Source organism: Mandrillus leucophaeus, unplaced genomic scaffold (assembly GCF_000951045.1).
Source record: "Mandrillus leucophaeus isolate KB7577 unplaced genomic scaffold, Mleu.le_1.0 Scaffold270, whole genome shotgun sequence".
In the NCBI taxonomy this organism is placed as follows: Eukaryota; Metazoa; Chordata; class Mammalia; order Primates; family Cercopithecidae; genus Mandrillus; species Mandrillus leucophaeus.
Genome location: NW_012102810.1, coordinates 32,938 through 50,393, shown reverse-complemented (window position 1 = coordinate 50,393; position 17,456 = coordinate 32,938). Strand labels below are relative to the sequence as shown.

The following is a 17,456-nucleotide window of genomic DNA, read 5'->3' as shown; positions in this document are numbered from 1 at the left end:
CTCCAGGGCTCACCGCGCCCCCCTACCCCGCAGCTCCTTCCAGCAGCGCCTGTCCTACACCACGCTCAGCGACCTGGCCCTGGCGCTTCTCGACGGCACAGTGTTCGAAATCGTGCAGGGGCTACTGGAGATCCAGCACCTCACTGAAAAGAGCCTATACAACCAGCGCCTGCGCCTACAGAACGAGCACCGAGGTGCGCGGGGGCAGCGGGACGAGGTGCCTCCTCTTCGGGGTCGGCGCCTCCCGGCAGCTCTTGGTATCTGTGCAGGTCGGCTCCTTCCCTGGGAGTGTTCGGAAAAGGCCCCCGAGATTGACAAAACCCATGGGCGCGGAGACTGAGACAGCGCCTTTTTAGTGACCAGTGGGTCCAACTAGTTTTGTTTTCAGTTGCTGCAGCCCCCACTTCTTAGCAGAAACTCCTTGCTCGGGCTTCCCTGTGCCCCAGCCCCTTCCAGGTGGGACGGCCCTAGGCCTCGGTGCCTGGTTGGCCTACAGGCAGACTCTGGTGGTGGCTCTGACTGGTTGCCCTTCGTAATTGGAGGTCTGTTGACAGCTGTGCAGCGCCCTTCAGGGTCAGTTCTCTCTCAGGCCTCGCAGGGCCTCATTCCAGTTGCACATCAAATTCCTAAGCACTGTCTCCTGTGGCGCCCTCGCAAACCCGAAGAGCTTCCCACTTGAGCCGCATGCTTGGTGCGCTTGGGAGTCCTTTCCTGCAAATTATATAGGCCAGGTCCCCCTGCACCATCAGATTTCAACCTTCGCTATTTTATTTTTCCCAAACTTCTTTTAAAAGTTGAAACATTTAGAAAAGCTGAAAAGATAGTCTACTGCGTGCGCTTGTGCTCGCCGCTGAAAGTTCAGTAGTGAACGTTCTGCTCTAGTGCTTGATATCCCAAAATGCGTGCATGTGACAGCATAGCGGTTCACCTAGAGTCTTCAGCGTTCCTGGAGACCAGGATTTTCAACCCAGCAATGTTGACATTTGTGGCTGGGTAAGTCTTTATGGTGAGATGCTGTCTTGCGCATTGCAGGGTGGCAGGGGTACCCTCCCTAGTCCAGAAAACCAAGAATGCCTCCAGATAACCGGGGGGTGGGGTCAACCTTGGCCTCGGATTGGGAGCAAGTTCTCTAGAACAAGAGTGGTCTCCTACACAGCTGCCGAGGGTAGCCCCCTGAGAAATTAACTGTTCCGGGTGACTCCTGACTTTCAGTGCACGGCCACATCATGCTACCTAGCTTGTGGCAAATTGTTGATTTATAAGTAAGGATCCAGTCCAAGTTCATGTACTACAATTGGCTACTTTGGTCTCTTTGCTTCTGGAACAGTCCCCAGCATTTATCGTGGCATTGACTTTGTGTAGAGTCCAGGGCAAATGCCCTGCTCTGGATCTATCAGGCTGCTTCCTCGTGCATTTAACCTGCTTCTCCACTCTCTGGGTTTCCTGTACACTGGACTGCTGGTAGAAGCCTGATTAGAAGCAGGTTTAATGTGGCAAAAATTCCTCCTAGCGGAGCAAGGCGCCCCTCCCCAGAAGGCAGGCACTGTACATCTGCTCCGGGATTCGTGTTTCTATCAAGAATGGATGTCGGATTTTGGTAGACCCCTGTTTGGCAGCTCTTGAGATGATCACGTGGTGAATCATTTTCTATGACTACAGTGAATTACAGTTACTTGAATTCCATCCTACTTGGTCGTGCTGTAGTATCCTCTTTATGTAAGCTGGATTTGATTTGCTAAAATCTTGTTAAGAATTTTTTTGTCTATGTTCATGACAAAATGTGGTCTATAGTTTTCATGTAATATCTGGTTTGGGTATCAGGGTTTTTGCCAGCCTTATAGGATGAGTTTGGAAGTGTTCTCTCCTCTTCAGTTTTCCAGAAGAGTTTGTGTGTAATTGGCATTACTTCTTCCCCTAAATGTTTGGGCGTTTGTCTTTTTAAAATTTTTTGTTGAGCTGTAAGAGGCATACAGTTTAATTCCAAGGGCATGGCTCATTATTCCTTATTGCTCAGACTGTGCCATGTGTGGCCAGTGGGGGCGCTCCAGGCTCCTTTAGATGCCTCCCCGTCATTCTGTGAGTACTTCCTTGCTTTCTGGTTCACGTACATGTTCATGCTCATCTTTTCTTGTTTTCTCCCTGTCTCAGTCCTGGAATCCGCCATTTTTCCATAGAGCTGTGGTTCCTTCTAGCAGGATGGGGAGTTTCAGTAACTGCCTGGGCCCAGTGCTGTTTGTGCTTCAGGTTTGGGCCAGACCCTGGTTCCACCAGCAGCAGGCATGCCTGCGTTGACTTTCTCCTTCTCCTTTCTGATTTGGCAGGGGTGACTGGCTGCTCCTGCCTCCTTTGTGTTCCCTGGGCATGTCTAAGGCCAGGCCCTCTCTACACAGGCAGCCGGCGTGGCTCTCTTCTTGCCTTTTGGTTGCCTACCTAGTGGAATCTGGTAGTGGGCCTGGCACTTGCAGCAATGTTTGATCAGTAGAGTGAAGGAGATGACATTTCCCTGCTTCCCTGTGTTATGGAGATGTCTCGAGGGAGCTCTTGGTTTGAAACATATTTCATGTGATAAATGCCATCACTGAGGTGTGTACAGAATGCCAAGAAATAGGAGATCGGGGAAGGCTGCAGGCACAGAGGGAGCCAGGCTACCTGCAGGGGAGCCTCAGGGACCCTGAAGTTCCCTGGAAACTTGCTACCAGAGAAGAGCTGCAACATCAGGGCTCTTCCCAGGAACAGAGTGTTGGGTTTCACGTTTCTTGTGGCCAGGGACCCCTCCTTCCTGGGGAGCTGTAGCCATTTGGCACTTACTGCAGTGGCGCCAGCTGCGGGGTGCTGCATGTTCCATTTTTGCCATGATGGTTTATGTCCCATGATTACTTCCTCTGTACATTCTCTTCAGACTAGAGTTTGCACACATCTGTGTTTGTGCACAGTTCAGCAGGGACCGTGGAGCTTTGATTGGTGGCCGAGGGTGAGCCCCTCAAAGCCACACAGACTCCCTGACCCAGAGCCGCACAGGCTTATGGCACCCCAGGTTCATCCCAAATTTGGGCCTGCCAGGTCAGCTCACCCTTCTCCGTCTGGCGCTGTGCAGGGGCTGGGAGCTGCAGATGGGGGAGGCGGCTGCCCACCCTGAAGGGTGGAGGGGCCGAGTACACCCCTGGTAGGCAGAGGCCCCACACTCAGGCTCAGCGACCCCGCTCCTCCTGCTCCTTTCCTGTGCTTTTGTCTGAGGTGGTCTCCGACACTTGAGTAGATGTCCAGTGGCCTGTGGCCATGGGGGCCCTGAAGCCCTCAGACTGCAGCCTCCCTCCCACCCGCCTCCTCCAGCTGCCCTGGGTCTGGGGCTGCAGCTTTGGCCCCACCCCGCCAGTCTTCCCCACCCCACCCTCTTTCAGTCCACCCGTACCTTCTGGAGTCCCCTGGAGACTTGCCATTGGAGGGCCCGGCCCTGGATGACAGTGGGGTGGGAGGATGGAGGAGGCCGGCGTCCCCAGTGCAGATACCTCTTTGGCCTGGCTGCTCCGCTGGGCTGGCAAGGCAGGTGCCCATGGGTGAGGGCTGCTGCCGAGTCCCACCGCCTGCTGACTGGCTCTCATCCCTCCCAGTGCTCAGGCAGGCGCTGCGGCAGAAGCACCAGGAAGCCCAGCAGGCCTGCCGGCCCCACAACCTGCCTGTGCTTCAGGCGGCTCAGCAGCAAGAACTACAGGTATGGGGGGCACAGGCAGGGTGGCCGGCCCAGGTGTCTTGTGGGCACCACCTGGCTCTGCTGACTGGGCTGAGCTGAAGGGGTGTGGGGGCCTCAGGCGTGGGTGGCTACCCTGGGCCTGAGTGGGCCACTGGAGGCCTAGTGAGTCCCACCAGGTGGCTCCTCCCTGAGGGTGCCAGGTGTGCTGGGGCTGGGTGGAGGGTGAGGGCCCACCGTTGCTCCCCTGGATAGCAGCTCCTCGTGGGTTGGGGCCTCCGCAGAGCGGGTGGCCTTGAGGGGGTACAAGGGCAATGGTGGGGTGATGGGGCCAGCCAGGAAGGGGCCCATCCTTCTCCCAGGGAGCACAGGGACAGCCAGAGACTGGCATGTAACCAACAAGCCACGGGGCAAGGTGTGCCTGCGGAGATGTGTGTGTGGTCCCAAGGCAGCCCCAAGTTAGGGCATTCGTGGAAGCCCCTTAGGGCCCCCTTCAGGAGTTCGCATGGCCGAGGAGAGGCCTGGGTGTGCTGAGGATGCATCGGTGGTGTCAGAGCTGGTGCTGCTGGGGACGGCAGCAGGAGCATGTGTTTGAGCTGCCCTCCCCCTCCCGCCCCACCCCCCACGGCAGGCGGTGGAACACCGGATCCGTGAGGAGCAGCGGGCGATGGACCGGAAGATCGTCCTGGAGCTGGACCGGAAGGTGGCTGACCAGCAGAGCACACTGGAGAAGGCGGGGGTGGCTGGCTTCTATGTGACCACCAACCCACAGGTCAGTGCCTGGGCCTGCTCCGCCCTAGCCCGAGTGCCCCTGGGCCCCACAGACCCCATTCCATCTGGGGTTTCACCACTGGTCCCTGGGGAGCCAGGCTCAGGGTATAGGGGGTGAAGTGGAAGGATTGAGACTCTGGAAAGGATTTCTCTGCCATTCCCAGCACGGAGGCCAGGCCCATTCCCTACAGGAGGGTGAGCCAGCCAGCCACGGGGCACTGCCCACCCTCCCCAGGCCTGCTGTGCCCCACAGGGCCCTCTTCTGCTCCCCTCCCACATGCCATTCCGAGTGGCCCTGCTGGGGGCAGAGGCTCAGATTCTACCCTGTCCTGGCAGGCCATGACCAGGCTTCACAGGATGGCTGCTCTGTGGGCTCACTGCCTGACACCCTTGGGCCGGGGTGAAAGGGGCCCGGGGGTCACTCTGGCCTTCACGGTGCCCCTCTGTATCCCAGGAGCTGATGCTGCAGATGAACCTGCTGGAACTCATCCGGAAGCTGCAGCAGAGGGGCTGCCGGGCAGGGAAGGCAGCCCTGGGACTGGGAGGTCCTTGGCAGCCACCTGCTGCCCAGTGTGACCAGAAAGGCAGCCCTGTCCCACCATAGCCACAGGCAGCAGAAGTCTGGGCAGAGTTCATCTTCTTGACCTTTGGCCACTGCCTTCCCAGCTGTCCACAGGGGTCCCCTGCTGAGGAGAGGCCGGGTGGAACCCGGTTGCCTGTCCCCCTGCGTCTGGGACTTGCTGCCAAACACTAGGTTGGTCTCATAAAAGGAAGGCCGGCCCAGCCTGCCGCTGTCTGCTTCAGGGCCTGGCAGAGAGTGAGGCCGGGGGTTCTCACACCTTCTAACTCCACGGGGCACATCCCAGCCTGCACCGCGGGCCACCGGAGCGCTTGTTCTGGTCTCAGCCACTCCCTCGGCAGCTGCAGCCCCCATGCAGAAGAGGCTCCGAGGCCCAAGCTCTGTGTGACCCAGAGAAATAAAGATGCCTCAGTGTGGCCCGCGTGTGGCTTGTGTGACAGCTGCAGGTTCTGCCATAACCAGGGCCCCAGTAGGGCCCCTGCCTCTGCTGCAGCAGAGGCCTCTGCCTGGGGGCCCCTTCCTGGGCTGTGTGCCCAGCCCACCACCCCTCCCCCTGTACGGAGACTGGGACCCTCCAGCCTTTCCTGCCCCAGCCCTGGTCCCAGGATGCTGTCACTGCCATCTGCACAGGACCCCCATCCAAGCCCCAGGGCATGAGGACCACATCCAGCCTGCTTTGTGGGGCTGGGGCTAGAGAGCATGGGAGAAGGCCCGGGGTGCAGGTGTGCGCCTGCCGCAGCCTGGTCAGTGTCCTGTGGGAACCACTAGGAGGCACCTGATGCAGGTCACTGGGGTAGAGGACTCTGGGTGGCAGGAGCCCCAGGGGAAGGCATGCCAGGCCCACGTAGAGAACTTGGCCTCTGCATCTGCATGAGTCCCCTCCATGCTGGCCTGGGCCCATGGGCCCTGCTGGGTCCTTGTGGAGTCAGGGTTGGGGGTGTCCAGGTCTGCGCAGGGCCTGGCCTCCAGGAACAGATGATGCTGGAAGCCAGAGTCTGGGGTGAGACTTCCCTGACCCTGTCTGAGCCACTCCCTCTTTGCTGTCCAGAGCTGACCCTGTGTGAGGGCAAGGGCTGTCAGCTGCAGGAACAGTGGTTTATTGACCAGGCAGGGCCTCCCCAGCCCGGCCTCTGCTCCCCGAGGGGCTCGGGCTGTGTGGGCTGGCCCTGGCAGAAGGCGGACAATCCTCTAGGCCCAAGGACATGGGGGTCACAGAGGTAGGGGCCTTGGGCCCACACATCCAGGGAGAGTTCCCAACGGCTATCCCAGGCAGGTAGCAGGTTCGGCCCACACCTGAGTGCCCAGACCCTGGGCAGGGCTGGGAGGCACCTGACCCCACCTCCAGCAGCTCTGCAAGTGTGGAGTGAAAAAAGGTGAGTCTATGTGAGGATGGGGTTGGTTACAACTGTGGTGACGGCCTGGGGTGGGCGCAGGGGGGCCTGGAGGCCGAGGGTGGGCTGGCGGGTGCTAGGCAGGGCGACGGAAGAGGTTGCCAGTTCGGAGCCGCCGCAAGAGCTCCAGCCACAGCAGCTGCCGCTCCCGACGGGCGCCCTTCATGAGGCTGCTGTTCTCCAGGGCGCGGCGGGACAAGTAGGGCAGCACCTCCATCACGGGGCCGTAGGGCACATACTTGTACACGGGGTAGCCGGCCTGGCCTGCAAGGGGGCAGATATGCCATGAGGTCCAGGCCCAGCACCGCACCCCATCACACCAGGGAGGGCCCCACTCACCCAGCGGGAAGCTGATCTGGTCACACATGCCTAGCAGCTGTCCAAAGTACACCTGATGGTCAGCGGGATGCAGGCACAGCTCCTCCATCCTATGCAAGTGGAGCCAGGAGCTGAGGGCCAGTTCCAGGACACTGTCCCCGGTACAGGGGTACAGGTCTCCTGTCCCAGCTCTGAGCCCGTCCTACTACCCCAGGTTCCCCATCTACACTCTTCAGATTTCATCCCCTGCAAGGTGGGGCTGGGGTATGGGCTCTGCCCGGCTCTTCTCCCTGGGGAGGCCTCAGCCCTTAGCCAACAAGATCCTCCTCCTGCTTTCCCCACCCTCCCCTCTGCCACCTCTCCTCTACCTCCCTTCTTAGAGGTGCAGCCCTTCCTGGGGCCCTGACCCACCCAGCAGCCTGCCCCACAGGGCAGGGAATCTCCTCGGCTCTCCTGCCATCCCTTCCTCAAGCCCCTCCAGGGTTCTGCGGTATGACTGGTCTCTGGCCCTGCCCTGGCCCTCTGTGGGCTGCTCCTCTGCCCCATCCCCACAGCTGCTCTGTCCCACACAGCTGCCACCAGCCCCCGAGTCCTCGGAAGGCGGCTGCCCTGAACCGAGATGTGCTGCACATGTCACATACACACGGGATTTAGGAGACTTTGTAGAAACATAATACTCAATGACGCATTGCTTTTCTAAAAGCAGCTGGAATACAATTTGAAGTAATATTTTGTATATTTTGGGTTAATTAAAATATATTCTTGAAATTCATTTTCTTTTTTAATGTGGCTACTAAAGAATTTTGCAGATGTGGCTTGTATTATATATCTGTTAGCACTGCTCAGATATTGGGGTGGGGCCCTCAACTCTGTCCTGTCTTCACACCACCCCTGACAGGGTCTTACAAAGATTCTCAGGGTTTGAAATATCCATGCAGTGACAGTTCTCACGTTTCATTCAGCTTCCTATATCCAGGTATCCTGACTTAGCCGGTCTGCACAGCACTAGGGCCCCCACCCTGGGCCAAGTTCCACCTGTTCCTCACACATCACCTGGGTGACTGGCGGGGCCTGTGCTGTGCTTCCCACTCCCTCCCCGAGGGCCTCCCCTCCCCTGTTCTCCCCCCGCCCCAGCCCTGGCTCCCAGAGTACCCATCAGCCAGAGGCCCTTTCCCTCCATCCCTGGGCTGGGCTCCAGTGTCGGGACCACCTAGTCTAAAGCAGGCACCCGTCTCTGCCACATCGCCCTGGTCTCCATCGTGTGTCTCCCTCAACCCCAGGACAAGAACCCGAGAGCCGGGCTGCCATTGCTGGCTGCCCCATCCCCTGTGGTGTGCACGGCCTCTGCCATGTGACTGCAGCTCCCCCCAGCGCCGGGCAGCAGCTCACTCCGCCTGGCATCTGGGCTTGGCCTCATGAGGCATTTTGGCCAACAGGGAGGTACCAAAGGTGACACAAGCAGAGGCTTGCCCTCTCCAGGCCTTCTGGAAGCCTGAGCCCACCACATGCCCAAGCCTGGGCTGGCCTGTGGGACACTGGACCTGGGTACAGCCTCCTTTACTGCCCCAGCCATGAATGAGCTCATTAGGCCCCACCGGCCCCAGATCGCAGATGCAGGAGGGACACAGGCACGACCAGCAGCACAAGCATCAGCTGAGCCAGCCCGCCCAGGCCTGCAGAACATGCCACTGTTTCAGCCTCTAAGTTTGGGGCTGGTTGGTTCCTCAGCCAAAGCCAATGCGGGTTGTTTGAGGGTAGGTGGTGTGGCAGTCTGGGCCCGGCATAGGACAGAGCAGCTGCCATAGTCTAGAAGCACTTACTCAGGGGAGGGGGCCCCAGTTCCCCAGAGCTCCCCAGCCACCCACGGCAGGGGCACAGAGCTGAAGCCTGCAGGGGTCCAGCCTCAGGCAGGGTTGTGAGCATGGTATTGGGGGAACCTGGCACACGGCCCTTGGGGCCATGAGGAGAGAGCCCGGCTGCCACTCAGGGGAGGGGGAAGCTGTGTCCAGTGGGGAAGCCACCGCCACAGCAAGACAGTGGGGACAGACAGGTGCCGGCGGGAAGCTGGAGAGAGGAAGCCCTGCTGAGGGCAGGCTGTCCTTTTGGAGTTGGATGGTGATGTGTCTAGTCAGGCTATGAGCCCACCAGCATTGAGAGTCCACCCAGAGGCCAGGAGTCCTGATTACAAGCTGAGAGGACCCACCAGCTCCCGAGTGCTGGCTCCTGCTGGCCGCCAGGCCTGTGCATGTGGAGACAGTGAGTCTGTCCCATCTATGACAATTAGCAGAGGGTCAGGGCACAAAAGCGGGTGTGCTGCGATTTCAGGCCATGAAAAAGCAGCAGCATCGTGAACAAAGGCCGAATGTGGACATAACTGAATGATTTCAGAGCCGTGAGTCAGCTCCCCGAGCAGCACCAGGATGTGTCCTGTTGGCTGCAGCCCTGGCCCCAAGCCTAGCCCTGTGGTTTCACAGCTCCTTGGGGAGCCCCCTCGTGCCACAAGCCTTGGATCTGGAACACCCTGCCCTGCTGTGGAGTGGAACCTCTGCTCAGCTCCTAGGAAGGTGAGAGCCAGCGAGGCCACTGCCCAGGCCCCCGAGGGTTCTAGGGGTCCCATCCCTGGGAAGGCGGAATCTGGGAGGGGAGGGGGACCTAGGACCCCATTGTGTGCATAGCTTGGGCTAAGGCATGAGATAAAACCGGGGTGACAGTACTGGAATATCCAAGAACTGACTTCACCTAACTGCTGCATTTGACTTGTTAGAATTCTACCAAAGTTGTGCTCCATGGGACACATGTTTAAAGGGAAAACAGACCGTTACGTTCCAGATGTAGTTAAAATGTTAAGGGAACTGCTTATAAATGAGGCGGCGCTGTGGAGGCCTCCTGAGGGACTGGGCTCCAGCACTGCATCTGTACCTTTCAGGAGCCTTCCGAATCCCCTAATGAAACTTAGGTTTTTAATTGTGAAGTTTAATAAGTCAGATGTTAATTTTTAAAAGTCTGGGTACAGTGGCTGATGCTTGTAATCCCAGCACTTTGGGAGGCCAAGAAGGGAGGATCACTTGAGGCCAAGAGTTTGAGACCAACATAGTGAAACCCTGTCTCTGCTAAAAATAAAAAAAACTAGCCAGGCATGGTGGTGCACACCTGTAATCCCAGCCACTTGGGAGGCTGAGGCATAAGGAATTGCTTGAACTTGGGAGGTGGAGGTTGCAGTGAGCCGAGACCATGCCACTGCATTCCAGCCGAGGTGACAGAGCGAGATTCTGTCTCAAAAAAAGATGTTAATTTTAAAAACCAACGTAACTGCAAAGAGCCTTTGTGCTTACAGTCCGATGTCCAGAAGGCCGGCAGACCTGGGCCTGCAGGGCACTGAAGCTGCCCTCCAGCTCATTTCACCAACCTTTCCCCACAACCGCCCGCCTGCACCCAGCAGGTTGCTCTGCCCACCCTGAGCTCTGCGCTGCTGCCACCTCTCCCCAACCAGAGGAGCCAACGGCTCGGGTGGGGTGTCGGTGCAGGGTGGGGTGCACCTACCTGCGCAGCGTGAAGCGCACTGTGTCCTCGTTGTGGGAGGCCACCATCACCTTGGCCTTGGTGTTGTGCTTCAGCTCCTCCAGCACGTAGTCCAGGCACCTGTGGAGAGTGCCACGTGAGCCCAGTTCCAGCCTGTGGTCGCCTGCGCCTCTCATTACCAGCTGCACAGAGAGGAGGCCGAGGGCAGGCCCAGGGCCATCCAGTGAGCTGGCTCTTTCCAAGGGTGTCCACAGGATCCCACAGGATCAGGAGGAACAGGAGCAGCATCTGCCCCTCCCAGCACCTCATGAAAAAGAAAGACCAGCAACCAAGAAGAAGTGAGCGATGTCTGGGACCAGACAATTCATGCAGAACTAGCTGGGGTGCAGCGTCCCTGCATCGAACGTGCCGTGACGCTGGGGACCAGCCCAAACATGGCCATGAGCCTCATGACAGACACAGCTTTGCTTCTGGGGAGGGATCCTACAGTGCCCCCCGGTCCTGCAAGGAAATAAAAGGGAAGCAGGTCCCTGTAGGGCACAGTGGGGGTGGGCATCCCAGTGCACCAGGAAGCCCAAGCAGTACCACCCTCCTGCAGCGAGGACACAGCAGGCTTGACCACGCACACATTCTCTCTGACCAGCAATTCCATTTCCAGGAACCTAGGACAGCTGCGTCCTCAGACACAAAACCCCTGATGGCCTGTGTGTACCATAGAGGGTGACGGTGTGTCCAGCGAGTCCCTGTTACAATAAGCAGACTGAAACCAGTAAGATCAAAGATGCTGGACACACAGTCCCGGGCACCCCATGCCGGCTGGTAACAGCGCCACTCTGCAAGCCCACACAAGGGGACCCAGATGGAACGCGAAATGAAAAGCACATTGGGCAGAGAACACACTACAACGCAAACAACAATGGCGGAGATGTGTGCGCTGCGGCACGATGGGCACGGCGGCTGCAGGAGGGGAGCTGCAGGCAACCAGGAGACACCTGGGGTCTCTGAATTTGCAGCACACACGCCTCTAAGAGGAAAAGCTCATGGTTGGCCAGCCTGTGCTATGTGAAAAGATCACCAGGAAACTAGAGCAGTAAAAGCAGGTGCAGAACAGCTGATGGGCGATCCCACTGTGTGAACTGAAAAGCAAACAGGCTGAGCCTGCGGGGCGGGGAGGGCCGGGTGCTCGTGCACATCTCTGGATCTAAGTGTCTGCAGGAGCCGGCTCAGGGAACTGTGGCCTATTTTGCTTTGTTCAATGGGCTTTTCTATATTTGTAAAATAATAACCTTAATGTTTTTGAAAAAGCAACACATGACACAAAAGCAGAGGAAATACCAGTTCTGACCTGGGGACACACGAGGCTGCCACTCCTGCTGGGGTCTTCTGGCCCCAGCAGGGTGGGACAGGGTCAGTCTCCAAGCCTCTCCCTCAGGCCCGGTTTCTTGGCGCCCTGCCCTGGGAAGATGGAGGCGGGGGAGAGCTGCGCACCTGTGGTACATGGCGTTGGTGGCCTCGTACGTGGGGTTGATGGGGTCCTCATAGCCGATCTCTGCCGCACGGGCTCGCTCCTGGGCCAGGTAGGCACCCCGCACCAGCTTGGCCCCAAAACACCAGCACTCACGGCGAGCCAGCTCCACGCCCAGGGTCACATTGTCATAGGCATCCTGTGGGGCCAGGGCCAAAAGTCGCAGGGAGCCTGGGCAAGCCCAAGTGACAGCAGGATGGGGCCTTCCTGGGCCCAGGTGCAGTCACCAGGGCTGGGCAGCAGCTGCCTGGGGAGGTGCAGCTCAGGGCACCTGGAGCAGGTGTGGGTGAGGATCTGTCCCCAAGGAGCAATGGCAATGGGGATGTCTGCAGCTTCCTGTGTGGCCCGTGGACAGCCCTGTGGGAGCAGCTCAGGTACCAGCAGCCATCATGTGCTCTAGACTCCCAGGCTGACGGGGGGACGGGTGTGTACTGCAGGCTCCTGCCTGGACCCCTCCCCGTGCCACCCTGTGTCCTTCGGGCACCCGGCTCACCCCTGAGAGCTCTGAACCTGTTAACATCCCTGAGCAGTTTGGGGCTCACAGGCTAGGGTGGGCTCCCTGAATACATGTGACATCCTGGGTGAGTCTTTCTGAAGAGAACCCAAAGCTTTCATCCGGTTCTTAGGGGTGTTGAACTGAAAACACGCTGGAGGAAATGGTCGTGTGGCGCCTTCCACGTTTGGGGCGTCGGGCACATCTAGTGGACCCTCATAGAGATCGCTGTCTTCCTCCTGCTCCTTAGACACTCGGCGGGTTCCGAGAACCACAGGAGAGGCTGCGGGCAGCGGGCTCTTCTTCCTACTCTGAGCCAGTCACCCCGGCCTCGGCCTCCTCTGCAGGCCTGGCTGTGGCCACCACCTAAGGGGCTCTTTCCTGGGCCCTGGGGCCCGCCCTGGGTGAGCTGTGCTGCAGAAGACCCCAGCAATCCCTTGGGGGCACGGCCCACTCCCTCCTCCATCCTGTGAGCTCCCTGGCGGGTGCTGAGTGTAGAGCCAGGCAAATGCCAGGGAGCTCAGATGAGAGGAGCCCCGCCTGTGGGGTCTCCAAGCCCCAAGGCAGGCAGGGAGGGGCTGAGCGGGGAGCTTGCCTTGAGGTAGCACTGGTACGTGTTGAAGATGAGCGGCTTCTCCACATTGAACTTGCGCTGCATCTCCAGCGTCAGGCGGCTGATGGCCGGCTGGAAGTAGGTCTGCTCGGCGTCCACCATCAGCCGCACGCCCACCTCTGCGGCTTTCTGAGAGGTGCAGAGGGTGGAGCAGTGGGAGCGACTGTTGCTCAAGTGAGGCAGGTGCCCTCTTCTGCACAAGTCCCAGGTCCCCAAGGCCCTAGCCCTCTGTCCCAGCAGGGCAGCTCACCTTGGCCAGGACATCCATCCGCTGTAGCATCCTCGTCATCTGTAGCTCCTCCTCCTCAGTGAACCGGGACAGCAGGGGCTCCAGCTGTCCTGTCTGGGGGTGCAGCACACGGTCAGGTCACAAGTGAGGGCTGGAAAGTGCCACCCTGAGGCCCAGGCTAAACCTTTCTCCACGTTCCCAGCCCACGGGAACCCTCTGGCCCGCCCACGCAGGGCCAGGAGGGCCACCTGGACACAGCAACACAGCACCCGGGAACCTCCAACGCAGCCAGTGCACTGCCCTACGTGGGCCTGGTGGCACCATGAGGGAGCTCATTGGCCATGTCCGTGGGCCCCAGGCTCAGTCTAGGCCTGCACCCCAAAGTGTGTACTCTAGCAGCCTCCCCAGTTCCCACAGAGGCCCCACTGTTGTGGGAGGGCCCCCTGCAGCTCCCATGTGACACTGAGGAAGTGAACACTGACCACCCAATCGTCAAACAGAAGGGCTCCGCCCGGAGCAGGGAGAGGACCCAGGAGGAGGAACCCCTGGCTACAGGCTGACAGGGCGGTCGTGCAGCACATGTTGACACATGGTTGGGGACCAGGGCAACCTCCAGGATGAGGCCTTCAAGGAGCTGGTGCTCAGAGGCCATGGGGACCCATCCTGCAGGGCCTCCCACTCACCCCTTTGCTGCCCCAGCAGCCTCGCCTCACTGAGCACACACAGTACCGCTCTAGCCCTTGCTACACCATGCTAAAGTCTCCAGCAGCTGGTGGCCTTGGTGCAGAGCCGCTCTGCACACACGGCGCCCCGAGGCTCTGGGTCGAGCTCTCTAAGTTTGAGGCTGGGCCCTCAGTGGACTGGGGCTGGATGTGTCACGGAAAGCTGCCTCTGCAGGATGTTTTCTGCAGGTGCTTCTGTTCTTTCTTCGAATCCCAGCTTAGGCTGTGGTTTCAAGCATTCTGCCAGGTCCTGGGCCCCCCTCCCATCTGAGAGTCAGCGGGCAGATGACTCTCATTCCTCTCCCCGCTGTGTACAGGCTGGCCTGGTGACATGCTTCTAACAAAGAGAACTCGGCAGAAAAGACACCGTGTGACATTTGAGGTGAGGCAGGAAAAGGTCACCCAGCTTCTGCCTGGCTCTCACGTCTCAGGGGACACTGGCAGGAAAAGGTCACCCAGCTTCTGCCTGGCTCTCACGTCTCAGGGGACACTGGCCCTTAGAGCCCAGCTGCCGTGTTGGGAAAAAGCCCAAGCCACAGCCAGCACCAACTTCCAGACATGGGAGTGGGTGCCTCCACCAGGTCCCAGCCCACTACTCTGTGAGCACAGCTACCCAGGAGACCCCAAGGGAGGACTGCCCGGCTGAGCCCTGTCAACCCCAGAACCATGAGGGAGAAGCAGAGTGACTGCTGCGTTTCAGGCCTCTGAAGTTTGGGGTGACCTGATACACAAGACAGATGACGGGGAAGGCCCAGACCCCCTCTCCTTGTGGTGTCTTAAGGCTCTGCGTGGGTCTCTGTCCCACCAAGCACTCTGTGGGCACTAGTGGGTTTGTCTCCTTCCCCCTGGACCATAGGGGGTCTGTGGGGCCATAGTGTGCAGTGATCTTGGTCATGTTAAGTTCCCAGGGTGGGCAACCAGAGACACGCGTGGCAGGCTGAACTCCCTTCTCAGCCCAGCGCCCTGCTGAGCAGGGCCTCACCGAGGAGCGGAGGTGTTACCTGAGCGCTGGGGACCACCAGGTGCTTGGAGAGCTTGGTCCTGCTGTCGATGAGGCTGCCCCAGTCCAGCAGGTCCACGGTGCTGAGGGAGGAGGCGCATCAGCAGAGGGGGCGACCCCACCTGTGGGTGCTGGGGTCGGGTGGGGGATCCAGGCCCAAACCTGTCCGTCCACCAACCACCACAAAACCCACCTCGGTGTGCAGTTTTAAAAGACAGAGAAGGCTGAGGCAGGAGAATGGCATGAACCCAGGAGGCAGAGCTTGCAGTGAGCAGAGATCGCGCCACTGCACTCCAGCCTGGGCGACAGAGCGAGACTCCGTCTCGGGAAAAAAAAAAGACAGAGAAAATGTAAATACTGTTCTCTGTTTAAAATTTAAAACCAGTGGCGTGCAGTGGCTCAAACTTGTAATCCCAGCACTTTGGGAGGCTACGGTGGGCAGGTCACTTGAGCCCAGGAGTTTGAAACCAGCCTGGGCAACATGGTGAGACCTGGTCTCTATAAACATAAATTAATTAAAATAATTTAAAACCAAAACACAAACAGTCCTGTATCTAGGCGGCTCTGAAAACACTGAGTACCCTAGGGCTGTTTTGGGCTTGTGGAGGGGCCGAGCATATGCAGCCAGGCAGGAGGTGGACACAACTCCGGGGGCCAGGGAGGACACAGTGGGCAAGGCTGTGAGGGGATGGCTGACTACCGCACCACCCCAGTCACCTCCCCACTTCAACTGGGGGCTCCTGGTGACCTCGGTCCCAGCCCCTGACCCCAAGGATGGGGCGTGGGGCTCTGATCCTTCACCTGCCAGTGTGGGCTCCAGGGGGGCTGAGAGTGCCACCTTTGCTCTGGACCCAGATAATTCTATAAAGAGCCCTCTATGGGGGCCTCAGGGACCTGAGGCCATCAAGTCCTGCTGTGTGAAAAGCAGGTCCTTCAGCACTGTCATCCCAAGGCCCACCCTCTCAGGCAGGGCAGTCAGGACTGGGAGACGCCGCTGGGGCTTGGCTGGAACCATGGCTGATGCTCGTGTCCTCTCAGCCTGGGGGCTGTTCTCACCCAGACACTCCCAGGGTCTCCGCCGTGAACCAGTCCTCAATCTCAGCCCTGGATGCGATGCCCATCTTTGCAACACTTTCCTTGAGAAGTGAGAAGGCCTGGATCAGCCCCATTCGTTCACATTTTATCCTTCCCCCACCCATTGGCCTCTGGTGCTGTTTCTGGCTTTATTACATCATTAGCGAGAACGGGATCCATTTCTGGTTTGTTTCTACTGCATAGACAGGTCTATTCCCACCTGACTGCTGATGCTTGCGTATGCCCTGCAGGGCTGGTCCCCAGCCCTCCCACCAGCATCTCCCCACTCTGTTCAGCATCCCTCTCTGACCTCCTCCTCCCCACAAGGCCAACCCCAGCAGCTGCAGAGTGAGCCACATGCCCTGGATGAGTTCCCCAAACCACCTCAGACCACTGCCCACCATGCCCCCTGTGCGCCCCCACGGTGCCCACCCCCTCACAAGCCCCGGGAGTGGGGAAGGGGAGGGCTGCCCCACCTGCAGCGCAGCCACCTCCAGCTTGGTGTCCATGGCAGCCAGGCCCGCCTGCCCTTGCTCCGCAGCCATTTGGTGAAAGAAGCGTCTCCACTTGGTCAGCACCTCTGAGAACTGCAGCTGCAAACACAGGCCTGAATGCCATCTGCACACGCCCCTGCCCGCCCCAGTCCCCCACGCAGCCCCTGTGGCCAGCTCAGGCCTCTAAGGCACAGGCACCTGTGCTTTCAGTGGATGCCCACAGCTGTCCTGAGGACTCGCACAGCACCAGACTCTGCAGGTGGAAGGTTCTAGCACTTACCAGAAACTGGGGTCTCCCCAGTGCCGTGAGCTTAATGGCTATGAAGCCGTCATCGCTGACTCTACCTGTCAGAAGCCACAGGAAAAGCCATGACGGCCCTGAGAGGTGCATGGAGGCAGTGCAGGGTGGGACAGGGAGGGCTGGGACCTCACCAGCCTACAGCAGGCTCCTGACCCCACCCCACCCCACCCATGAAGTCCCCGCACATGGCGCTCTGGAGGTCCTGTAGAGATGGAAGGGGGCTCCGTGGCGGGGTCTGTGTTTGCCATGCAGGTGCGGGACAGCAGTGGGCACAGGAGCTGCCTGTCCCCTGCCAAGCAGCCCCCACAGGCTCCCTGCCTCAGTTTCCTCCCCTGTGCCACCAGCACCATAGGCTGCTCACCCGTGGGTCACAGAATCCAGAAACACCGAGCATGGCTAAGGCAGAGACACCCTAGCGAGGCCCCCTTGCTCAGGCCTCTGCCCCGGAGCCAGGGTCTCCCAGGCAACTCTGATGTTCCTGCCCCCACACAGCCAGCCCGCAGTCCCACCCGGTCCTCCAGGCCGACCCTCCTGCAGCATTCTTCCCCCTGACACTTCTTTCCAAGCAGCAACCAGAAATGTTCCTTTAAAGCGAAAGCAGATCTTACCAGAATCTTGTTTAATGTCACCCCAATGCAGGGCCTTCCCCTTCCATCTGCCCCGGGAGAACAGGCAATGGGTGAGAAGACGCCCCTCACCCTGATGGCCCAGCATTCAGCTGGCCACTCTGACCCCCAGCCC

At 59.3% G+C, this 17,456-nt stretch overlaps 2 protein-coding genes across 3 annotated transcripts in view; one reads left to right on the top strand and one right to left on the bottom strand.

Annotated features, from left to right (window-relative positions):
• Window positions 1-5,458, top strand: part of LOC105542926 (protein DGCR6L-like) — a 9,503-nt gene extending 4,045 nt beyond the window's left edge. Inside the window, exons 3-6 of the mRNA XM_011984640.1 lie at window positions 7-194; window positions 3,609-3,709; window positions 4,317-4,457; window positions 4,911-5,458. Of these exons, the coding sequence (XP_011840030.1) occupies window positions 7-194; window positions 3,609-3,709; window positions 4,317-4,457; window positions 4,911-5,060 (580 nt within the window). The 3' untranslated portion in view covers window positions 5,061-5,458. The remainder of the gene's footprint in view (window positions 1-6; window positions 195-3,608; window positions 3,710-4,316; window positions 4,458-4,910) is intronic.
• A 654-nt stretch (window positions 5,459-6,112) lies between these two features.
• Window positions 6,113-17,456, bottom strand: part of LOC105542912 (proline dehydrogenase 1, mitochondrial) — a 24,655-nt gene continuing 13,311 nt past the window's right edge. For both annotated transcript variants that reach the window (XM_011984613.1, XM_011984614.1), the window contains 10 exons: window positions 16,695-16,759; window positions 16,397-16,513; window positions 15,903-15,982; window positions 14,848-14,929; window positions 13,146-13,238; window positions 12,878-13,024; window positions 11,753-11,928; window positions 10,286-10,384; window positions 6,767-6,855; window positions 6,113-6,691 (listed from right to left, as the gene is read on the bottom strand). In XM_011984613.1, coding sequence (XP_011840003.1) covers window positions 6,504-6,691; window positions 6,767-6,855; window positions 10,286-10,384; window positions 11,753-11,928; window positions 12,878-13,024; window positions 13,146-13,238; window positions 14,848-14,929; window positions 15,903-15,982; window positions 16,397-16,513; window positions 16,695-16,759 — 1,136 coding nt within the window. In that variant the 3' untranslated portion in view covers window positions 6,113-6,503. The remainder of the gene's footprint in view (window positions 6,692-6,766; window positions 6,856-10,285; window positions 10,385-11,752; window positions 11,929-12,877; window positions 13,025-13,145; window positions 13,239-14,847; window positions 14,930-15,902; window positions 15,983-16,396; window positions 16,514-16,694; window positions 16,760-17,456) is intronic.